Source organism: Uranotaenia lowii, chromosome 3, assembly GCF_029784155.1.
Source record: "Uranotaenia lowii strain MFRU-FL chromosome 3, ASM2978415v1, whole genome shotgun sequence".
Taxonomy (NCBI): domain Eukaryota; kingdom Metazoa; phylum Arthropoda; class Insecta; order Diptera; family Culicidae; genus Uranotaenia; species Uranotaenia lowii.
The window spans coordinates 300,454,131-300,479,917 of NC_073693.1; the positions used below are offsets into that span (position 1 = coordinate 300,454,131).

A 25,787-nucleotide genomic window follows, 5' to 3' on the forward strand; every position below is an offset into this window, starting at 1 on the left:
CTCCCTTCTGGCTTTTCTCGTTTTTTACTAGGCCTTGTCTATATTAATAAAAATATTTTCGGTAAAAATTTCAACATAAAATAAAATACGATAAACGTTTATTTGAAGTTCCATTTTCAATAAAAAAATTTTAGTTATCGTACAATGATCATTTACATCGATGATGAAACGTAAACTATAATTATGATCACAGTGAACCCATGTCTAAAATAAAATTTATTATATATTTTTTAATGTATTTTGCTTCCATTTTTTTTCTTTAGGGTTTACTTGAAATACCAATAAGGTGTTGATTAAAAATAATGTAATTAAATTTTAATCCATATTTTTATGATCCAATTTAAAAACTGAACACGCCCTGACTCTTCATTATTCATGCTTGTTTTTCATTCATAACATCGGATCACATGTTTTGATTTGTGCCAGTTTGAGTAGTTCTTTCGGTTGTGGCTGCTGTAAAAACTTTACAGATGGACTAAAATTGCTGCTAGTAGTGGCAGAGTTAACGTTTAGTAGAAGGTAGTAAACGGCTGAAAAAGTGGACTTCCTCCTACAGCGAGGTGGTTTGATTAAATTGTGCAGTGAAGAAGAACGTAAAAGTTTTTGTGCTACACCCACTATATACACCTCCAAAAGATTTTCGCAGCACCGAAGGCGTTTTTCTGCTGCAGTGCCGTTTGCCGATTGATTCAGTGGCCAAGTGAAATTGATTTTTCGCTGTTTTAAATATCGGTCGGTTGCAGGAGAAAATATTACTAATAAGCCTCTGAATTGTGACTAGATAAGTGGGTGGATGGAATTTACCTGCAGGCAAACTCATCATCATTCAGCAATTATTTCATAATAGTGATAGTGATTCATGGGATATTTCATCGATGTTGAAATGCTGCTGTCTAAACAGCTGTTCATTAGTCCCGTTTTTGGTATGAAAATATTTAGGTTTGTGACAATTGCACAAAATAAATAAAATGATATTAAATCGAGAATTACAATAATTAAAAGGGTTGGTACCTTCGGGATAACTTAAGACAAGAGTTTTCCGACTAACATATTTTTGATGTAGGTATTTCATAACGCAAATTACGCGTCAGTAAAAGTATCAAAATTGACCGTTTTCCATCTGGGTAAAGATATAACCGTCTGTAGCAAATTTATGTGAACGCTTGATGATACGGCATGCTGGTACTGATACTGTGCAGATAACAAAAGGCGTCTGTCGATGTAATTAAGGTGACTTCCATATACCATGTGCTATCATGATTGTTAGGATCAGAAATTTTTGTGCGATTGGAAACAATCGAAAGTCAACAAGAACTTTTTATATGGCGCATGTGTTTATGTAACTCTGAAGCCGTTCTTAACAGACTACTGTATTTAAAAAAATAAATAAATCTTCAATAAGTGATTCAGGTTAAAAAAAAAACTAGCTGTTCAATAACATGTGGTAGGATCAATTTTTTTAAAGAAAAATCTATCTTCATTTAATTTCAATTTTCGTTGCCTATTTAAAGGCGAATAGTGATGCCGATGCAAAACGTTCGACTTCGTTTCAATAGTATAAATTTAGGCACTTTTTTACACCTCATGGTTTATCCTAACGCGCCTATAGTAAACAAAGAGACGAAATGTCGCGATTGGAATTTTCGATTTACTGTCAGTGTCATTTCAATCGAGCAAAACCAAGCAGTCTTAAAGGCAGCCCTACAGCAGAGTTGCAAGCTTAATGTTTCAAAAGGGATCAGACTGCGCCTCTTTGTATGTAGTGTCTTTAGTTTATCCGGTCGTACACACAAAATTTTCGAAGCCCGATTTTAGCAAAATTATTCTCAAGTTTGACCAGCTAGAAATTTAGCAAACAATTTAGCAATTTTTTTTCTACTAGAATTTTAGCAAACGAGAGAAAAAGTTAGCCGCCGGAATGTTTTACCAAAATTTTAGCAAAAACCGGCAGAAAAGACTGCGGGGTTTAGGAATCTAGATTTTTTTTTTGAACAAGTTCTCGAGGTGGCACTATTTGACGGCATCCTAGTTAATAAACCGAATGATCAGGTCTTGAAATGTGGCCACGCTTCAAAATGATCATCAAATAAGTTAAAACTAGGTCCTCGAGGATTCTGTTGTATTGGAAGGTTATTCGCAAGATCCTTTGGAACTGCTGCTTTTGCTGTTTTTAGGAAGCTTAGCATGCGCGTAACCTATGCTTGCACGTGGTTGCACTAGTCCGAGATCCGGTTCGAAGGACCAAACATTTTGTAATGTTGCTGCTTGAGATCATGACTGGGTGAATTTCCAGTGGACTGAGGGTTGGCCAAGCTGAGTAGGGGACATTAAACAAATTTTAAAAAATCAGTCAATAAAAAGTAAATTAAAAAGATTCCTGAAACAAAGTTAAGATGGATGAGGGCAAGATGAATTGTTGAGCCAGCGTATTCACTTGCTCCCAGCCAAGGTTTTCGTCAACTGTGCGGATTTCAGCGGTTAGACTACGGCGCCACGAGCTTCTGGGTCTGCCTCTTCTTCGATGCCCATCTGGATTCCAGTCAAGCGCTGCTGCCTTGGAGCTTTCGGTAGGATCGTTGAGTTTGCCCTGCATGTCTTGTTTTCTTATGTCGAGCAAAACAATATCGTCAGCTAGGTTCAGTGCAGTTGCTCCATTGTCGAAGGATTCCACGGCGATCCTCGGTTCGGTGCATAGTCAATCGATCCAGTCAAGATCTCATCCATTACGATAAGAAAGAGAAGCGGTGATAAGATTCATCCTTGTCTCACACTAGCTGTTACCGGGATTGGTTCGGACAAAACACCGTTGTGCAAAACATTGCACGAAAATGCCTCGTACTGTGCTTCGATGAGATGGACTAGTTTCTCTGGGACTCCTCGCCGTCTAAGAGCAGCCCAGATGTTTTCGTGGTTCAGTCGATCGAATGCCTTTTCGAAATCAACAAACACCAGCAGAAAAGAGTCCTGGAATTCGTTGATTTGTTCCAAAGGGGGGGGTATTATTCGTAGCGTTGTGATGTGGTCCACACATGATCGTCCGGATCGAAATCCAGGTTGTTGCCGTCGGAGTGTAGCGTCGATTTTCTTCTGGATCCTGTTTAGGATCACTTTGCAGAATACTTTGAGAGTTGTACAGATCAAAGTTATGCCTCGCCAGTCACCGCACTCGGTCAGGTCTCCTTTTTTGGTACCTTTACAAGGATGCCCTCCATCCAGTAGGCCGGCAATGTTGCAGTATCCCAGATGTCAGCGAAAAGACGGTGCAACATTTGTGCTGAGCATTTCAGCAAGAATGCAATCGATTCCAGGCGTTTTGTTGGACTTCATGTCTTTGATTGCCGCTTCTATTTCAGCCAGTGAAGGCGCTTTCGAGTTGACGCCATTAAATCAACTCACTGTTGGTGCTTCGAGCTGCGGGTTCTGGTTGCCATCACTATTTGTGACTCGAAAGAGTTGTTCAAAATGCTCAGTCCAACGTTTGAGCTGGTCTGTTCGATCTGTCAGAAGCTGACCTGCTCGGTTTTTCAACGGCATTCTAGCACTAGTCCTTGCACCACTTAGGCGGCGAGAAATTTCATATAGTAATCTGATATCTCCAATGACGGCGGCCCTTTCTCCCTCTTTGGCTAGGGAGTTTGTCCAGGTTCTCTTGTCTCATCTACGAGCTCGTTTAACTGCCTTTTCCAGCTCCGCATATCGTAAGCGGGCGGCTGCTTCGGCTGACCCAGTACATACCTGCTCAATTCCGACTTTTGCCTTTCTCCGATCATCGACCATCCTCCAAGTTTCATCCGACATCCATTCACTTCTTCTTCCACAAACTTTACTGAGAGTGTAGTTTGTTCTGCCACATTTCTTCAGTTTGCCCTTAACTATTGCCTAATATTTCTCGATGGGACGAAAATCCGGACAGTTTGGTGGATTAATACTTTTTTCAACAGAATCGATCTTGTTCTCCTTATATCATTTAACGACATCCCGGCTGTAGTGGCAGCTTGCCAGGTCCGGCCAGAACTTCACCGGACCTTTGTGGGGCCGAATGAATGGCAAAACCCTCTTCTGGAGACATTCTTCTTTGTAAACATTTCCATTCATTGTGTCCCCAGTGATGAAAATCTTAGTCTTCTTCCAACAACTACAGATCCCTTGCCAAATCATCAACTTACGAGCAAATTTATCAGCGAAAACAAACTTGAATCTACCCGCAACATTCCCTTTACGCTTCGCAAGGTAAAATTTGTTACCGGGTATTTGTCCGAAATCCGTTTTGACGTAAGTTTCGTCGTCCATCAAAATGCATCCGTTGTACTTGGTCAACACTTTCACGTACAACTTCCTTGCCCTGGTTTTGGCAACCAGGTTTTGTTTCAGCGTCTTGTTGGGGTGTTTGCTTGCATGATACGACTGCAAGCCTTCTCGCAAACAAATTCGTCGAGCTGTACTGTGGTTCGTCTTGAACTTTTTCGCCAAATCACGTAAAGATATTCCAGGATTATTGTGAACTGATAATTACCTTAGCTCGCAGCTTCCGATCATATGTTCCACTTTTACGCCTGGTTTGTTTTGCTCAATCCACCGTAAGGGTCTCCCGGTAACGTTGCAGTACCGAATTTACAGTCGATTTAGGATATTTCAGAAATTTCGCGGTCTTTACCCCTGACCACGTCGGTTTCTCTACGTGAGTGTGCAGAATTTTCTCTCGTCTTTCGCGTTCCATCGTCGATAACTTTTGACTGACTGCTTCAATCTTGATGAAATTTTCACCACTAAGCAGGGTTGCCAACATATATTTTCAAAAATCAGGGATCTGGTGAAATAAAAATCAGGCAAAATCAGGCTACATAAGTAACGGAAATTCCTCTAAAAGTGATGACCTTTTTTTTTTTTTTTTTGGTCATCACTCTACATTTTTCCTGTGTTGTGGGCCTACTTGGTTACATAATTCTACTGAATCAAAGCCGAAAGATTCCTTTTCATTCCCTTTTTAAGATATGAATTAATGGGAACCTTTCGATTGGTTTCATTCAGCCACATTTTCGCTTTTTAACTTCAGCAATGGTACCTTAATTTAGTTCCTTACTACCCATTTTTCATCACATTCGCAAAAATCAGGCAAAATCAGGCATTTTTTGAAAAATCAGGGAAATTCAATGGCTTTTCAGGTTGTCAGGCAGAGCCTCGAAAAATCAGGCAATCCCTGAAAAATCAGGCATATTGGCATCTCTGCCACTAAGTAAACAAACCATCCGGATCAAAACAATGTCATAGATTCGCGATGTGACAACTAGGGGTGCTGCAGTAAATGAAAAGATGCGACCAGATTCTATGTGATACAGACTTTACATATCATGGCTCGTTGTGATAAAGGCATACTTGATTCCACACCACTGTTCTTCGACTGTTCCGTCTGTCGGCAGCTCCGAGGCTCGGGATTCTAGCTGTTCAACGTATGCCCTTTTCACCTCTAGATTCTCCAACCGGTAGTATCGACACTCGACTTTCTCCTCGCGCCGTTGGACACGCGCAACTCTCAGTCGTATCTACCCAAGGAAGAGGTGATGGTCAGATGGAATGTCTGCACTTCGTTTGTTACGGGCATCAAGAAGGCTCCTTCTCCATTTTCGGCTGATGCAGATGTGGTCAATTTGATTTTCTGTTCGGCCATCTCGGGATACCCAAGTAACCTTATGTGCTGGTCGATGGGGGAAGAGCGATCCACCGATCACCATGTTGTTGTTGCCACAACATTCTACAAACAGCTCTCTGTTTTCGCTCATCTGTCCTAGACCATGGCGCCCCATGATGCGCTCAAGGTCTTGATTGTCGGAGCCAATCTTTGCGTTGAAGTCGCCCAAATGGATTTGAATGTCACCCTTCGGAATTCTCTCCACCACGCTGTTCAATTGACTGTAAAACTGCTCTTTCTCCTGCAAATCAGCAACGTCAGTTGGCGCATAACACTGGACCATTGTAAGGTTTCTAACCCGTGTTTTAAATCTGGCTACGATTATTCTTTCGTTGATCGGTTCCCATCTAACGAGGGCCGCGTAGGCCTGCGGGCTTAACAGGAAACCAACTCCTCGTTCCCGAGTAGCATGTTCTCCTTGTATGCCAGAGTAAAGCAGTACTTGCCCGGACTGTGTCTTGTGTTCTCCAGTGTTAGGCCAACGGACTTCGCTCAGTCCCAGAATTTCAAGCTTGAGGCGGCTAGCTTCTCTAGCAAGTTGAGCCAGCTTGCCTTGTTGAGCAAGGGTTAAAACATTCCAAGTTCCAATTCGTGTCCGTGTTTTCATGCTAAAAGTCGTCGCCAAAGTTCCAGATCGGTCATTTCTTTCGGATTCCGTAACAAGTTTATGAATCGGGAGCAGTAGGTTGTTAGCCTAAAGTCCCTATCCCGCGATGGGGCTGCCATCTTGGACTTAGCTGGCGGGAACCGCATTTCATAAGTTCAGCCGCTTGCTTCAAGACAGACGCTGTTTGAGCCGCCCCTGACCTGGAGAACAGACGCGTGCGGCCACCTTCTCAATCTGCATGCGACCAAAGCATCCACCGGGGTTGGGGACCCGATCTCCGCTTAGGTTACTCGCACCCCAGCCGGCACCACGGGAGGTAGAGATAGGAGTTGTGAATAAGAGGTGATTGACCACTATGGGGCCTCGTGTTGCACATTATCCACCGTTTACCAGGCTTCTGAGTTACGAATATAAAACTTCATTTTCATTTTAAGGTTTTTATTGGAATAGTTTAGTATCCGAATAAAGATTTGTTTTAATTTTAAGGACTGCAGAAAATAACATATTTGTTTCAAGAATAAAATGATTTTGATTTGAAATTCGTTTATGTGGAAGGGTGTCATGCACTATCCCGGTTAGGCGCCTTTTTAAAGAATAAAGTTGTGTGATTGAAATGGAGAATTTCCTAGAAAGAGTTTCACACACGCCCAAATTTTATGACTAATTTCTATCCACCAAACAAACAAACAAGGCAAACCGGACGCTTCTGCCTGATAGTATAGAGTGGCATATGGAAATTGGATTTGATTAGCGGCAGACTGACTGAGCTGCAGATACATATACGGCTGCCAAGCGTCGCGTCCTCAGTTGGAAGGTGTTTTTTATTCATCAATCGTGTTCGTTCATTCGTTGGGCTAGTAGCTAGTTAGTTAGATTTATCAGCGCGTCGTGTCTGGCTGGATGGAAGCAGAAGTGTGATTTAAAGTTTGAAAAAAAAAAATACAAAACAGAAAACACCCATTACTCCACCCCGTTATGTCTCGGATTTGGCAGACAACAAGACAAGTGTGCGCGCTACCATAACCCAATAATAGCGGAAACACGTTGTGATAAACAATAAGCGGTAGTTTTCTCTCCGCGGTCGGTTTAAAGCAGAATCGCACCGAGATTGGCGAGTGCACTTATAGTTACTGTGGGTAAACAATGTCTTTGAGAGACAGAGCTATTGATGGAACGTTTGTCTTCGTTGTTTGAAAGTGCTGAATGATGATGTAGTTTTGCCATTCATAAGGGTCGTTTGATTAGGTAGTTGGAAGAAGAAAAAATCACGTTTTCTCACTGCTGTGAATCTATGAATGAGATTGTGTGCGGGAGATGACATTAACGAGTAACAGACACGACCTAGCCCATGCTAAAGTGCAGTGTGACCTTAATTCCAGATTTTAAAATAAACCGGCTGTAGGTTGCACGCGTTCGAAATGCAAAACCCATGCTAGCGACGACATTTTTCCACGACGAAACTTCAGCAAACTGACTTAAAATTAGCAGAACCCGTCTGTCTGTCGTGTTCAGTATAGATGCAGTGAAGCGAACAACTCATATCTTCTAACAAGACTTGCACCAACAAGAAGAAGGAGGTGCCACCGAAAAAGTACCGGATCCGGCTAGCTAGTCACTGACTAGATTGACTAACTGAAATCACGTTTCCCTGGTCGAGAAAACCCCGGAGGGTTATGGCCGAGTCCAAATTCAGGTGAGTCAGCTTTTGGCTATGTTTAGTAGGTAATTGTTTGGGCGGGAATCCCTAAAATTTATCTATAACTCTATATTTGGCACAAAAATAAGGTAAAGGGACATCGAAAAGGAATGTCACGAAACGATCTTGACTCCGTATTTTCTCTAGATTGATTCATAAATCTAATACTGTTAAAAAACAATCACAAAACTTCAGCAAATCCACTTTGAATTATTAACCGATTGAATATGTTGTTGTTACCCTAGATGCGAATTGGCGAAGGTATCAAACCTATTCAAATGAGTGACGAAATTCGCTGGATTTGGGACCGGTTATTGGAGCCGGTTTGTCGATATTTCTTTGACAGACTCCAAGAGATTGGTTTGCCGCATATAAGAAGTGAATTCGCGACTCTTTTTGATAAACTTAACACTTCCTCTTAGGGCCCTGGTATCAAATGGAAATTTCCGAACCTTGTTATTCAAAACTTTCGCTATGATTCTTAGCAAATATTTTGTATGTATTTTTTGAAAAGTGTAAAAAATTAAAGAATTGAAAAAGTGTTTGAAAACATTAAATTTTTGACATCAAACTGCTTCAAATAAATTGATTTTGCCAGTTTCAGTTTTTCACAATCACGGACATGTATTTTAACGAATTTACATATGTACATTAGGGTGGCAATGGATGTATGGGAAAATTCGAAGAACACCTTGTTTCAAGTATCTAAAAATCTCAATCGAGCCAAGGCTGAGGCAAAGAAAACTACTACCCTGAACGGCCCTTATTCTGCGCAGTCCCAAACTCTGCGCATTTTCATATTCAAACAGAAATATTTCAAGATGTGATAAACAAAATATCCATGAAACAAGCTGGATCTCTTCAGTTACTGTTTATCTTCAAAATGCTTCCAATTATTTTGAAAACTGATGAATTGTTCGCGAGAAATGGAATAAATCAAAATAAATGTAGGAAGCAAACGTTGAAAAATGGCCGCCGTTTAGCAGTATAGCTTAAGTGTTAGGAAAACAAAAAGATCAAATTAAACAGTGTTGAACAAAATTTTCTCATTGTAAATACCTTTACGTGAAAGATAAAATCATTCTGAACATGACTGCCAGAATTTTTTTAGATAAAAATGGTTTTTCAAATCAAAACAATGATTTAAGCAATGCGCAGAATTTGACACCATTTGTTTACTTATGTTCCTAATGCGCAGAATGAAAAGCACTGGAGAGAACAGATGTTAAAGTTGCAAGGAATTGAATGCAGGGAGTTAGGGAACATCCATAAATGACGTAGCATTTGGGGGGGAGGGTGGGGGTATGACTTTGTGTGACGATGTGTGACGAGAGGGGGGGTAGGGGTTCAAGTAAAGCTACGTAGCTTTAATTAAATATCGAAAAAAAAATCAAAAATGAGCAAAATTATGCCTAATTCAATCCAGTCTGAACATGTAGCAAAAAGACTCCTTCTGCCCGACTGTTTTCAAGCGTATCAAGGAGCGTACCTACATGCAAAAAATGCAATTTATATTTTGCTTCAAATGTTCTCCAAAAAGGAGCATAGCAAAATCCACAAGGCCCCAGCCTCGGATAAAAAAGTCGTCCAAAGCGAATTGTAGGCAAAAGAGGACACGAAGTGCTGTTCGTCACTCCCGAGGACGATAGAGAGTGGGTGGAGGCAGCTGACATAGCAGATGAAATTATTCCAGCCGAACAGACGATGGAGGAAAGCTGCCCAACCATTTCATTGGAATCCAGAATGGAGATAATTTGGACCGCCGCAACTGATTGAATATTTACTAGCTATCCTGTTTGTTGAAAGGTAGTTTGATTTTTTTTTTGACTGATTGATATGCTTTTTTGAACTTCCATTTATAACTTCTTTCCCTTTTTTTGTTATTTTTTGTATTATTCTTGCAAAATGCTGATAATAAAAGTAAAAATTAAAAACCGATTTTTAAAAATGGGGGGGGGGGGGGGTTTATTAAAGCTACGTTATCATCTAGAGGGGGTCTATGAATTTGTGACGAAATGCAACGAGGGGGAGGGGGGGTGGTTATAAAAACTCAAAAAAAAGCTACGTCATTTATGGATGTTCCCTTAGGAGACTTTTAATTACAGTTTTCTAATAAGTTTTATGAAGATAGGGTATCCGTAAAGTTGTTGGGAGTTTCTTAGGAATCCCTTCGAATCTACATGTTTTGTTGACAAAAAATAGAAAATCTTGATTTCCGTTCCCTATCGTGTTCGCGTGTTAATCGTTCAGTTTCAACTGTACAGACTGTTCCGATATACAGAAGCAGTTCCGTCGGGCCACAAAATCGCCCCAGCTGGGGGAACTACTCGAAGCTTCTCTAGATTCACCCGCTCACTCGCACTCTTGACTAACTGATACTGACTGTGACTGATAGTAAGCCCAATGAAGCAGCGCGTAGTTCCCCCTGCTGGGGCGATTTTGTGGCCCGCCGGAACTGCTTCTGTATGTCGGAATAGTCTGCACTGCACACCAACGAAACAAGTTAGTTTGACCAGATCCGGCGAAGAACATGTCAACAAATATTTGGTAAGCGAGCTGCAGGAAAAAAGCATCTGTAAGAAATAGTTAAAGAAAGTGTCACATAAGCTTCAAAGATCCAAGGCTTGAATTGGTCCTTTTTCATAATTTGCAATACGCGTTCGCAATTTGCAATAGCGTAAAAAATGCTTTTTAATACATTTTAAGTAAACTAAATGTTGGTCTTATCAGTACGAAGTGGTATATTGGTTTTATTTGGGTGCGCAGAATATGGAACATATGCGCAGAATTAGGAACAAATAGAAAATAGTGCGCAGAATAAGGGCCACTTGCATTTTTTCCAAATGTTGTAAATAATCCACATTTTTGTTCCAAAATCGAGCTCTCATTATTTTTGCCGTTAAGTTTGTTAGTTAGCCCAACTTTACACAAAATTTTGAGGATATTCATTGAAAGGTAAATTTTTTATATCATAAAACATTTGGAAAATCCTTAACTGCGCAGAATTAGGGCCGTTCACGGTACCACAACCTTTTCCAAAAATCTGACCAGAGAGGAATGTGGAAAGACTTGAACAACCTGAAAGGAGCGAACGAATCGAAAAAAGAAACGATAAAGCTAGAACTAAATGGAGAAGCAACGGAGGAGGGAAAAACAGGGGCCAACCCGTTCAATCACTATTTCCGTAACATAGGAATTCAACTCGCTGCTACAATCCCAAGAAATGTCCATAGAAATGATCATCGATACGTCGGGAACTGCAATAGTATTTTTCTTCAGCCGGCAAACAGAGCCAGAAGTTATCCTCAAAAAAAGCAAGCTCGACATTTTGTCGAAGCGAATCATATCATTTTGGCACCCTTGATTAGAGAAGTTTTCAAGGATTGCCTACAAAATGGTGAATTCCCTGAATTCCTGAAAATAGTTCGAGTTTTACCCATCCATAAAACAGGAAAAAAAAGACAGATTGCAGCAACTATCGTCTGATTTCTATACTACCGGTGTCAGTAAGATCCTGGAGCAGCTAATAGCTGATGGTGTCTCGCAATTCCTGAAGCACCACAATATCTTGTACACCTATCAATATGGCTTTCGCGAAGGATCGAGTACTCTGCAAGCAGCCTCTGAGCTAGTGGTTGCAATTCAAAATGCCCTTGATAGCAAAAAATTCTTCTCCGGAAACTTGAAGCTTGTGGAATGAGAGGTAGTTCGAATTCCCTTTTTTTTGGCAGTTATTAAGCCAGTCAACTATTTATTTAGATAACCCAGCAAACATTTAAGAAGGTATATCGCAGGAACAACAGAATTATTCAATCAAATATACCAGATAAAAAGATTGTATAAAACTTACCAAAATAGCATATAGCTACAAAAGTGGAGGCGATATATCTACAATGACAAGATTCCAACGATTCGATTTTCCAACAAAAAGCAAAATAAACGAAAAAAAAAAATTTCCTCTACCGAGATTTGAACTCCAGTCCTCCGAGTTCGCAGTCCGGTATCTTACCACGATGCCATCTCATCAGTTGGTATGGTACACGCTATAGCTCTATAGGTGAGATTTTCTTTTTACGAACCGGTCAAAGGAAGAAACCGGAGAGAGTGTCAATTGAAGGTCCGCCCATTTATCGTAAATCAGTTCACTCAATTCGTAAATGTCGAATTAGCATATTCTCAACTTTTTGGAGACATATTTACGAATTTATTAAACTGTTATCCGATTCAATTTTTTTTGGGCAAAACTTGTCGTAAATGAATGATAGAAAATCACTCAATACCAACGTGTTTACGATAGCTGTTGAAAAAGTCTTTATATTCGATTTGGATTATCATTTCTATTACGATTTCATGTTAGCTGGGAACTTGCCTGTTTGGGGTTCCCCAAGGCAGTAACCTAGGGCCTCGTTTGTTCATCCTATATGTAAACGATCTGCAAAAGTTATGTTTGCATGGCAAAACCCAGACTGTTTACTGGCGACACTTCACTGTCCTACGAGCACACCGATGTTAGAACAATAATTTCCAAGATATACACGAGGCTCTGAATGCACTACTAAATATTCTGCCACTACACCAATTTATTGAGTTATAGGCAGAACGTAGTGCCTTGAGACTCTCAAAAATCAAAACTCTCTATGAGGGGGATCTTACAGGACATCTAAAAATCCTAAATAAATTTAAAATAAACTCACTTATTGTAAAGAATGATGACTGGATGGAGCCCGTTTTCAACCTAGACATACCATACAATGTAACTATCAACGATAGGGACGTGTGGGAGTCAGGTGGTCCTGAGGTTCCTCCCGGATCGATTAAATTCTTTACTGATGGGTCAAAAATGAATAATAGAACTGGGGCAGGGGTGTTCGGACCTAGACTCAGGATCTCAATTCCTATGGGAAACTGGCCAACAGTATTCCAAGCAGAAGTTCAGGCAATTCTAGAATGCACCTTAGCCTGTTTGAAAAGAGGATACAGGTACACAAGTATCTATATATTTTCTGACAGCCAGGCCGCTCTCCGGGCACTTAGTACGTTCACATGTTACTCCAAGCTAGTATGGGAGTGGATTGTTGCACTAAGAAACCTGGCCATACGGAACAGAGTATTTTTATTCTGGGTTCCAGGCTACTGCGGTATCCTAGGGATCGAAGAAGCAGACCAGCTAGCTAGGGAAGGATCTCAGGGCCTGTTAATTGGACCAGAACCCTTCTGCGGAGTATCGAGGAGTGCCTTAAATATGGAACTCAAGAACTGGGAAAGCACCACTATTGGCTCCAACTGGAGAACAGCAGAGGGAGCAGCTCAGGCGAAAAGATTCATAGAACCAAGCGCACGACTCTCCAAAAACATGTTGAACTTAAATAAGCACGAGTTAAGTACTTACACAGGTCTCTTGACCGGACATTGTCCAACAAAACAACATCTCAAACGGATGAACATTATTCAAAACGACGACTGTCGGTTCTGCGGGGTCGAAAAACAAACTGCAGAGCATCTTCTATGCAACTGCTGCGCCCTCCTAAATAGGAGAGAGCGTGCTCTCGGGGCAAAGTTAATAAGCGCACAAGACATATGGTTGCATATCAGCCCTAAGAAGGTTATATCATACATCTTTGATATCATACCCGATTGGGATAAAATGCTTAGTCAGCAATCAACTGTCACTTCAACCCATAGTGCAGGTGAGCCTGATAGCATACAGTAACGCGGGGTAATTACCACAATAGATCAACTTCTGGTCGCAGTGGGCTCTCCCCTACAAGAAAAAAAAAAAGATATACACGGTAAAAATAAAAAAAAACTCAACAGCAACTTTTTTGTATGCATCTCGGACAAAAAGTGCAGGGACTCAATGTTAAGTTTAATGCATTAAACCAAAGATATTATATTCTATCAAGATACCCGGCTGAATAGTTTTTCGAACAAGAAGTCTGGGACATCGACACGTTTGTTTACGGTGCTGCCACTTAGCGAAAAAGTCTTCAACCTTTAAACTTGCATTCAAGTTTTTGAACGAGCTAGTTTTGTATGCGACCAACAAAACCACGTAAACATTTAAAATGAAATACACTTTTTTTTCTAGGTTTAGTGTATTTTATTCTCCTACAGGAGTCATTTTTCGACTTCTCTTGAGAAGTGAGGATGTAGTTGATTTTTAACCGCAAAAAACTGTTGCGGAGAAGTTGGAAAATAATTAGGCCAGCTGCAGCCCCAGAAAAACCTAACCTCTGAAGAGAATCTAAAATAAAAAATAAATCCCCCTTTTGTGAGAAAATGTTTTGAAAAAATGTTGAAATTTCGTGGTAAAATAATGCATTGTTTTCTTAATATTATGCATTTTATTTCGTAAAATGTTAAACAACATATTCTTTTCCCGGTGCTAGAGCTTCTTGAAAGGATTTTTTCATTGTCGGTTCAATTTTAGATTGCTCCTTCTACGTGGTAGACATCCCAGCTCGATCGGAGGCGCGGAACTTGTAGGGCTGATTCGGCCGTTGATATAGTACCTTCGTCTTCAATGATGATCCTGGATGAGGTAGTGGTCAGAATTCAAGCATCCAGTCCACGTGAACCGTCATTTGCTCCAGCAGCAGCAGCATCTGCAGCAGCAACTGACACCACTAGTACGGTTTTAACGACGCAAGACGCAACACCACAGCCACAACACCACCAGCTCAGCTCTCTACATAGGGCACCGTCTTGAATTTTTTCCTCTGCTTACGAATTGCTTGCACAACTAACCGAAAAGAATTTCATTTTGACAGTAACCAACTGCAAAACGCCGACGCACACTGTTTTGATTCTACGTACTTGATGAATTTTAAAAGTTGAGGTTGAAGTTCTACTCGCCAACTTTACTTTGGCGCTAGTGTTTTGTCCCTAAAATTTCATGGAAGCCGATAGTACCTGATTAAACTCAACTTAAAGTTAAGCGTATTTAACTCAACGTTAAGTTTAGTGCATTTTACTCAACAGAAATTGTTCTTCGATTTTTCTCGCCGGTGCGTTAAGTCGAGAAATCGTAAAAATAAGCGATTTTTCGGATAAGAAAGTTAAATGAAAATAAGAACAAGAAATTCAAGGCATTTTGTTTATTGATTAGTAATATCTGCTGATTCCATCGCAATTCGTTTGGTTCGGTACTATGGACTTGTTTTACACAATCGTGCAAAGTGTACAGCGCATGATAGCAATTATGAACACCTCTTCCTTGATGCTCTTACGGTTCGTTGGTTGCTGATCGATAAATTTGATCAGTCTCGGAATCACAGTATAAAGGTGATAAGCCTTCATCTCAGTAGACAAAAATTCTAGTAGCGATTCTTTGAACGAAGTGATCCAAACATCCATCACACTGGTGGCCCGTTTTCTGCGTGTCTTCATCATGATTTACTAGTCTATCTTCCATCTCAAGTTTTGCAAAGAAACCAGAAAGCGTTTGACAACGGCTGATAAAAGTCCTTGATGATGTCCTTGACGCCTTCTATTTTGAAGCTGTAAATTTGTAAAATAGAAATACAAAATTAAGAACATATAGGAAATTAAATGAGTATAAAAAAAATTCTTACCGCAAATTGTCTGCTCGCACTACAGGTGAATTGATCAAGTAAAGACGCAAAGCATCGGCACCGTGCTTGTTGACCACTTCCATTGGATCCGGGTATAGCTCTTCTTTCGCTTACTTATCTTTTGACCATCAGCTGCCAACACGAGACCGGTACAATCCAAATTCTTAAATGACGGCTTATTGAACAAAGTCATCGAAACGAGCAGCTGTAGAACCAACCATGGCTCTAATCGATACCTTTGGCGATAACACCGGCTGGGAAGTTGTTGGTCAAGAAATCAGAAGCATTCTAGAACGGATAGATTCTGGGCAAAACGCATAGATCCGGACTCGAACCAACAATCGAACACTACCGGAACTCTGAGAATATAGTTTCAACTCTTCAGTGCGTCCGATGCAAAGGACTTCCTGTCCATCAGAAGAGATCCACAAGGGCATCGGTGTTCCTCAGCTCATCTTTTTTCGGGGCAGGTTCCTCAGTAACTTCGATGGCCGCCAGCGTCACAGCCATGACCTGATCCATAGCTGAGTTCGAATTTTCCGCCGATCGTCTGCCTTCCTGTCGGACAAAGACGTAAGTGAATCGCTAGCGTTCGTGATATAAAAAGCGTACTTACCGGAGGAATTACAACGGTATCGCTCCAACGAAACATTTGCCTTGGTCGCATCCCCAGCATTCCAGTAGGCATGGCGCCACAAGCTGGTCCATTGGCTCCTCCCATTGGTGCAGCACCTGGAGGTCCGCACCCCGGTGGAGGTACTCTGAACGGAATCATCGCTGTTAATGCTGCGTCAAAATTTTCGAAACAGTATCCCTCATTAATAGTGATGAATATAGCCCTTTACCTTCCAAAGCCGTTTGCAAAATATCCGTTTCGGGGAAATTTGAGTTGTAGTTTGATTTCGTTCTCCTGGCTGTAAAAGTTAAGCGATTTTGATGATATTATATTCATTGTGTAGGTAATTTATTCTTATTACTAAATATTTCAAAATAAAGTCGATATGTATTACCAGGTTATCAGAAACTGGTTCTCGGAAAAAATCGGAAAAATCAATTTTTTTTAAATACTCATAACTCATTTGAACATTAAGTGTTTCATTGATGTTTGAAATTGTCAAGAATCCATCTATCCGACAATATACAGACATGTTGGGGTTCAATGAAAGTTTTGATCGCTATCTCAGATGTTCCAGTTGAAAAAAAACTTACTTTTCAAAAACGACATCCAATTTTGGCTTTGCTAAGCTGTTCGTTTCCCAATGAACCGATTATTGAAACTCAAATTTTAATTTTTTGTCGTTAACTTGCACTTGGTCTGTCAAAATACCCAGTTCTTAAGTATGTTGGAATGATGATAAAGTTGTTTGAAATGAGCGCTTCGGGTCATATTGACCCGAACAGCTTTGGAGGATTAAAAAAGATAGCTGTTTTTTGAAGCCTAATAACTTTTTTATCTTAACTCGAAACGAAATGCAGTCTTCGGATGAAATATTTTCTTAGATTAGGCTTTAAGAAAAACCGTTTTCAAAAGAAATCGGCCAAAGGGGACCAAAGTTATTCATGAAAAACGGGATTTTCAAGTTCCTCCCGAACAAAATGTCTCAAAATCCCATACAAACTTTAAGCTCGTTGAGCGACCCCTTCCCGTGATCCGATCTTGTTCAAATTCGGCATGAGACCTTGTACTAAGCCTAGGATCAATTTAAGCATGCAGCGCATAACTTTTTCAAAAGTCGGGTCATTTGGGGCACTCCAATGTACACTGATATAGAAAAACTGCAGGAATATTTTGAAGCAAACCTTCTCTCGCTTAGGACAAAATATGTCATCTTTAGATCCACGAACCGACCTTCTGCGTCTGACAATCAGCTCAAAGTTGGTACTACACAGAAAAAAAATTGACTATAACGTGTTACTGAAAACTGCAACCTTTAAAACAAATCAACCTGTAATTAACAAAACCTGTAATTTTAAATTGTTTTTCTTGAAAGTTAACGAAAATCATTTATTATTACAGCAAATGTCCTGTAAAAAAGTTGTACACTTAAAATTAAATGTCACGTAATTTGTTTTTCGACCTGTAAAATTACGGTTAATGTCCTGCTCCTTTTTGTTACAGGACATTTGCGTAATTTCACGGGAAATAATTTTTGCTGTGGTAAAGAGCAAGTTAAAATGTTCAAATACTTAGGCCGAGCAGATTAGCTGGAACGCTATGAGGATATATTCGGTCGATGATATTGATGGCTGGTTGGCCTCAGCCATAGCCTCGAAACTAGATTTGGATTTGACCTCATCAGAGTTGCCAGGTTGTTATGACAAAAAGGAATATTTGCTCTCTTTTTATTTCTCGAATATTTTAAGTTTAAATTTTTAACTCAACTTTCAACTATCAATATGCTCTACTCATTTGATTGCAACTTCGCAGATTTTTGTCAAAGACGCGTTTGGCGTGTGCAAAAACTTCATTTCAGTAGCTAAAAAATTGTAAAATTTCGAAGCATGGTATCATTTGAAATTTTGGGTGTTTAGGCAGTAGAGAAATAGAGAAGCTGAAAATGTTTCATATTACGGTTCAATCACTACAACTTACAAGAAATATGTAAATTATTCAAATCATTTGCTACAGGTTGTTTTCAATCCTCAAAACAACTACAAACCTGATCATATTGACTACGGACTTGAAGGATGAAGTCACTTCTGAATATGTATCCATTTTACGTTATATTTATTACTTGAACTGAGATATGATAAGGACTTTTCAAAACATTTCTAAATTTGCTTTTTAAATTATGATAATTTTCAGACTTAAAACAAAACCAGTGCGAATCTTGAAAAAAAGTTTTAACCTGGCTCCACTGGGCAGCTTTCAAAATCAAAACATTGGAAACTTAACCGGTTTCTCGAAGGGACGATAACGGTAATTTTGTCTTACAAAAATCGCGTTTTGGGTACGTCCTCTTGATGAATTAAATCGTTTCGTTCTTGTTTAGAGGTTAGGGTAACGAACGAGCCTATAGTAAACAAAGAGACGAAATGTCACGATTAGAATTTTTAATTTTCTGTCAGTGTCATTCCAATCAAGCAAAACTAAGCAGTCTTAAAGGCAGCCCTACAGCAGGGTTGCAAGCTTATTATTTCAAAAGGGATCAGACTGCGCCTCTTTGTATGTTGTCTCTTTAGTTTAGGGTTGAGGCCCTTCGGTAAGATAGTGTTCGTAAAGAACTGTCAATATATCCTAAAATACAGCACCATACGAAAGGTTTCTTACTACTGTACTGTTACTGTAAAGTTCTTACTAAAAAAAAAACCTGTGAGCAGGGTTGCCGACATTTATTCTCTAAATTCAGGTAATCTTGAGTATTTATAGGGGGCCACAATGGTCGTACTAAAATTTCCCTTTTGTTACGAATCATGTGTTAGAAATGGCATTCGAACTCCAAATTTCATATTAGGGTTCATTTTTCGCAATATGTTTAGATTGTAGAACCGGAATTTAATACTCGATCACATTTAAAATTAGAATTTCAATGACAAAATAAAGTGCATAGGAAACTTGTATATTTGGTAGATACAGTTGAGTCTGCCTAACATATCATCATCATATTAAGTGAATTTTTTAGCAACAGATGACTGATTCTTCGACCTTGTATATCACAAAAAAAAAAAACCCAGCAAACATAACATCGTACAGAAATGATGACTTAAGTCGTTTTAATACAATGGTTTTGCGAATCGCAATTCCAACTGTATAGTGAAAAGATCGTATAAAATGTCGTCAGAAGTCAGTTCAAATCGGATATGACAAAATGCCCGCCATGTTTGAAATGATTTTGCTCCCGCACGAGCTTCAAGTGAGAAAATTATCGTCATGTTCTCTCTGCGACCAGCTGTGCAGTGCATCCAGATGGCTAAAAATCAGATGGGAATTGAGTAATATTGACTAATGAGAGAACTGGAAAATATTTTCCTTGGCAACGGTTCGACATTCAACCGTCTCCAGAGTGTTGAAGCGGTTCCAGGAGCGGTTGACGTTGGACCACGGCAAAGAAGCTGGAAGAAAACCGGGACCGGAGAACAAAAGAACAGAGGAAAAGATGAATCGAATGACTACAGCAAATCCCAACGTCTCAAGCCGTGATTTGGCTAAAAAGATCGGGATGTCGTAGAGCTACGTCCAGAATGCAAAAAAGAGAGTTGGGCTACATACAAACAAAGTACAAAACTTCTCAAACCGCGATGAGCGGCAACAATCGACGGCTGAAATTCGGGCACGGAATCTTTACGAGAAGAAGCTGACAAAATATGGCTGCTGTGTAATGGACGACGAAACGTATATAAAAGCCGATATTAGAAAAATTCCGAGGTTGGAGTTTTTCACCGGCAAGAGCAAATTCGATGTGGACGACAAATTCAAGAAGAAGAAAATGTTGAATTTTGCCTCCAAATGTCTCGTTTGGCAGGCCATCTGCTTTTGCGGACTGTGGAGTGAGCCTTTCGTGACAAAGGGCACAGTAAATGACGGGTTCTACAAATCTGCACGACGAAGCTCCGCTACTTCGGTCAGATTTGGCATCATACCACTATTCTAAAAGTGTTCTGGAGTGGTATGAGGCCAATTCTGTCCATTTTGTCCCAAATGACATGAACCCTCCAAACTGTCTGGAGCTGCGCTCGGGGAAGCAGTTCTGGGCAATAATGAAGAGCAAGAAGACAGTCAAAGACGAGAAGGACATGCTTCGAAAATGGAAAAAAGAGAAACTGGTACCGGATGAAACTGTAGAGACTTTGATGGAGGGCATCAAGCGAGAATGCGTTCAATTTTACACTCAAGGCTCCATCGATGACCTTTTCTTTTGATTTTTGAGGTAAACGTTATAAGAAAATTGGCACGATATTTTCGGTGTCGCAATAATTTTGTGTTCACTTTTATATGCATATTAATATGTAAAATCAGCCAAAATCAGGAAAAAATGGAGGCATATCAGGTTATCAGGATGAGCCTCAGGGGGTTCTAATAAACATGAACTTAAAAAAAAATTAAAAGAAAATTTAGGAAAATTCTCTAAATAAAAACAATAGTACCTACACCATCTTAAGAACTTATTTATGGTTTATGGCACCGTTAATTGTATATCTGTCGTGCAGTTGGTTTTGATACAAGATTAAGCTTAGAAAAATTATATAAAAAAAATGTCTACAAAATCCTCCCATGAACCCTCTTTTTCTACGGCCCTGATCTACGTTGATATATGGAAATAATAATATTTCATTGATCTTTCCAGCGACGTGGACGAGTACGGCTTTCGCCGGGAGCCGGACTTCGACTACAAATCGTACGAGAGCATCATGAATACCTACATGCAGGTGCTGACGACTCGGGGCATGAAGTGGCAAAAGTTCAACAAGGACGGCGACATCTTAAAGGACCGCGGCAAGCTGAAGCGCTTCGTACGCAAAGGCGTCCCCTTATCGCTGCGCAAGGAAGTTTGGATGAAAACTTCCGGTGCCTTCCAGTTGCAGCAGAAGGAACCGGCCCTATACCAGACCCTGCTGCGGTACGAGTACGATCAGGAAATTTGTAAGACCGAGCGAATTCTTTGGCCATTTTTGATAAAGTAATTTCTTGGTATTGACATTGCGTTTTCGTTTTTTTTTTCAGCGGACCAAATAAAAATCGATCTTCCGAGAACGTTTCCGGACAACATTCACTTCGAACAGTACAAATTGGGCCTGTACAATGTGCTCATTACGTATGCACATCACAACAAAACTGTCGGATACTGCCAGGGCCTGAATTACATTGCCGGTGCGTATAAGATTCGAATTTATTAAAGCTTAAATGGTCACAAATGATTTTTAAACACACTTTTTTAAATCATTACCCGTAGGTCTCATTTTAATTGTGACGCAAAATGAAGAGTCGACCTTCTGGCTGCTCAAAGTGCTGGTGGAGGAAATCGTTCCGCTGTACCACACCAAAAAGATGGAAAATTTAATCACCGATATCGATGTGCTGAGTGAATTGGTGAGAGTACGCGTACCTGATGTGCATGCACATATCGAAAAATTAGGTGAGTAATTTTCATTCGTTTTGATAGTGTGTTCGGAAGGATAAAATATGTTTGTGCTTTATCAGACTTTGATAAAGAGCTGATTTGAAAACAAAAATTTTTAGAATACTAAAGATTTTAGTTTACAAAATAACAAAAAAATCATCGTGAACGGACTTAAATGAAATAAATAATAATCCTAAAATAACAGTTTTTGGGTCATTAAAAACTTGCTCAAAAATTCAAATATCTTCGGCTACATAGCATAGAGAATATTGGAAATAAAAGTAATAGAATCTGAATAAATTCAATTGAAAAAGATTGATTAGTTATGAGTATTTATACGAGCTTTGAACCACCCTACATAATTGGTTTGATCGATTCTGAAAATGTTAATCTTATCGTTTAATGACAAATAGCAGCATAAAAAGAGAATGTCAAATTCTCAAAGCCGTGCCAAAATAAGTAAGAAAATCCCATGAAATGTTTTTCTTGCCATTGCCCAGAATGAAAAATCCCCAGAACTTCAATCGCCAGAAAGAACCATTCCCCAGAATTTTTTTCCCCAGACGAACCATTCCCCAGAAAAATTTTCGCCAGAATGTACCATTTCCCAGAAATTTTAAAACATTTATCCTTACTAGAAATTAATAAAAAAAAGGAATTGTTACAAAAAAATGGGGTTTCATAACTTAATTCTTTTGCGGCAAAGCCGCAACCAACGAGGATGAAGGGGCTGAGGCGGCACAAAGCCGCCGATGCTCCCAAATCCGAGGTGGCCGCCGACCCGCCGTCGGAAGCAGCGGCCCCATTACATTGGTCTAGGTCTGCCGGGGCTTCCTAGGTCTGCGTGAAAGCTAGGGGTGATCCCTTAGCCCCGTCCGCCACGCGACAGCGTGAAGAACAAAACGTCTTTCAAGTTCGAACGCGCAGCGTGAGGAGTCGGATACCAAAACGGTTTTTTAAAGGACCATGGTAAGCATTGAAACAATTAAAGTACCATAAACCATAAACAAAGCACAATATTGGTTCTAAAATAAATTTAGTTGGAAAATTTCTAAGTTGAAGTTTCATTTAAAAAAATCATTTTGAAAAAATGAATTTCGAATCATATGAAATTTACAAGAATTCATTAGAAAAAAAAAACAAATAAAAATACAAGAGGAAAAAATCTGGGATTTGTGCCATTCTGGGAAATGTTCCATTCTGGGGAAAAAAATTCTGGGAAATGGTCCATTCTGGGAAAAAAATTTCTGGTAAATGGTGCATTCTGGGGATTTTTTTTTTCTGGGAAATGGTTCATTCTGGGGTTTGATTTCGGGTATTTGTCATTCTGGGAAAAATTCATTCTGGGAAAAATTCATTCTGGGCAATGATTTTCGGGTAAATGGAATACAATCACATATCATTTTTGGCACAGTGCACATTTCAGCGCATTTTCGAAACAGAGATTTGCTAAAAGGCATTGAATTTTTGCAACCTCTTTCATGGGTGTAGAGCAGGGGTGAGCAACCTTTTGAAGCAACGGGCCAATTTTAATTTGAAACCTTTTTGGCGGGCCGCACTCAATATAATATTTATTAATAGTCAAAGCTTTACGTCAATTTTCATAACGACAAACAAAGAAACAGAGAAAATGAAAAAAAATTGAGTTTAAAGAATAAGGAAATTATCATCATTTTTTTTAAACAAGGTGCATAATATCAGCCGAAATTGAATAGTTATATCAGCAATTCTTAATCATTTTTGAATAACTTTAATTTTTAATCGATTTGAACTTTATTTATTGTAACAAACAGAAACATAATTTGTTTCCTTAAATTCGAAACGAAAATAGCTGGTGAAAAGATTTGAACCGTTTTCTAGGAAAAACTCTTTTCTGTACGAACTGTTGTTATAATTCGACATCACTTCAATCTAAAAGTTGTAAGAAGCTTAATGTGAGAAAAATATATTTTTAGGAAATCACCGTGATCTCAGCGTTGTACTTTAAATTGTTATTGAAATTCGAAGACTTAAAATCCTTTTCTCTGTGTACATTTTTTAAATGATTCTTCTAAATTAAAAATTTTGTCCTCAAATACCTGTTTTTTTTTCTCTACAAAGGGTAAAAAACTGCTTTCTAATTTGATGTTCCGTATAAGATCATTGAATTATACTGAAGCAGGGTAGTCAAATACAGGAAAATTCCTTATTTCACAGTTTTTAAGCAAACTTCATAAAAATTAAGCTGGTTTATGAAAATCTCATGAATGAGATTGATTGCTTCTCTTAAAGTAAAATTCCTCAATTTATAGATGATTGGCATGATTTTCCTTCAAAATGTCTGAAAATATCATCACAAATATTCGTCAGCAACTTTCTGGGTCGAATAGAAGAATGGCACATTTTGGTTTTGTCGAAAATTCAGAATTTTTGTATAACTTGTATAACTTTGTATAAACTTTGTCGCGAAAAATCTTAAATCGTTCACCCAGTTTTTTTTATTCGACTTTCCTCATTTCCGTCAATATTCCAGAACAAAAATTATTTACTTCTAATGGTCTTCATTTTGGTTCAGAACTAACCTTTTTTCCTAATTTGATGAAATAAATAAATTGAAACTAAAACTGCTGAGCATATTTCGTCACACATCTTTATTTTGCTTGGAACCGAAAAAAAATCTCACTAACGGAATTAAAAATGCCTGTGATTATCTGTAGCCAATTAATAAAAATAAAATGCATTGAAAAGAACACAATAAATGCTTAACATTCTAGAAAAAGTTATCAATCTGAATAATTGCGGGGAAAATGCAACTACGAACAAGTTAAGTCATACTTGATCAAATTACTGACATATTTATTATTTTTTTGTTTGTTTGGGCCAGTATTTTATGATGATTAACAATCTATTGTAAAAAATAATCGTTAAATTAAATTTCAGGAAAGCTTCACGGGCCGCACAAACATATCTCGAGGGCCGCTGGTTGCTCACCCCTGGTGTAGAGTGAAGTTAAAAGGAATCTCAAGAAAACATCATGTTTCATTCTGATTCTGTGTGTGTTTGTTTTCCTTGAAGACACATTTTTTTATATAACTGAAGAACAAATCGAGTAAATGGAACCTAAATTAACAAGGGATGGTATTAGGGTACGATAAATGTTTCTCTGAATCTATGGTATCTCCCTCTTTCCAAAGAGGAGATAGGAAGAGGGAGAAGGGTTCCGGTACAAATTTTTACATAACTCGAAAAGTGTTTAAATTTAGCATGGGATGGTAGGTGGAAAAAATTGACAGAAAATGATCAGAAAATGAATGATTGTCAGTTTGATCAGGTGTACCATTCCCTCCTTCCAGTAGGAAGATAGGATAGGGAAAAGGACTCCTTTACACAATTTCTGACATAACTAGATAACTAATCATACAAATGGAACCAAATTGGATATGGGAGATATGGAATATCTATATGATTATTTGAGAACTTTAAAGTAAATAATCAAACAGTTGAAAATATATTTTTTTCATGTTTTTTTTTTAAATTCATGCATTGTTTGAGCAAATAAAAAAATCAAGGAAAATCAGTCACCAAACCCCCCCCCCCCCATGAGGCGGTTCTTCCTACGACCCTGACTCAAGAACTTATCTTAGAAATGGAATCAAATTCTTCATAGAAAAAAATTAGGACACGAGAAATGGTTCTTTTTTTTATTTGAGGTACCACCTTTCGTCCAATGAGTACGACAGAGAATACAATTTTGTTGGCATAACTTAAACATTAATCAAGCAAATGGAATGAAATTTGGCATGGGAAAGCGTTTGGGTGCGGAATTTGCTACCAAGATTGTTATAAAACCTTCTGCCTTGCAGAAAGGGGGGGGGGGGGGAAGCAGGGGTTTCCGTTTAATTTTGATGTATCGCTTCAGAACTTATCATCTAATAGAATCAAATTTAATATGAGAGGGTCAATGGAAACGAAAAAATGAGTACACTCAGGTAAAATTTTTATTATGATTTTCATAAGATCCGTCTTATGAACCGAGTTTTAGAGTGTAAAATTGATTTTCATAAGAGTCTTATGAAATTCTATTTTCAAAGTAAGTTCTTATGAATAATAGAAGAAACGGCATTGTGAAAAAACATGAACACATTCATTCATTATTTGTCATCGTCATACGAGGCATCAAACAGAA

General features: G+C 39.0%; 1 protein-coding gene across 10 annotated transcripts in view; it reads left to right on the forward strand.

The window, feature by feature from the left end:
* Positions 1-25,787, forward strand: part of LOC129758258 (growth hormone-regulated TBC protein 1-A) — a 92,430-nt gene that overhangs the window by 56,194 nt on the left and 10,449 nt on the right. Inside the window, exons 1-5 of one of the 10 annotated variants that reach the window (XM_055755735.1) lie at positions 407-519; positions 7,673-7,986; positions 20,849-21,144; positions 21,226-21,372; positions 21,455-21,637. The exons of 1 other annotated variant lie outside the window; for it this stretch is intronic. In XM_055755735.1, coding sequence (XP_055611710.1) covers positions 7,967-7,986; positions 20,849-21,144; positions 21,226-21,372; positions 21,455-21,637 — 646 coding nt within the window. In that variant the 5' untranslated portion in view covers positions 407-519; positions 7,673-7,966. Of the gene's footprint in view, positions 1-406; positions 786-874; positions 940-5,374; positions 7,987-20,848; positions 21,145-21,225; positions 21,373-21,454; positions 21,638-25,787 lie in introns of those variants that run through there. 8 more of the 10 variants (XM_055755730.1, XM_055755726.1, XM_055755728.1 and 5 more) reach the window with 8 other exon arrangements.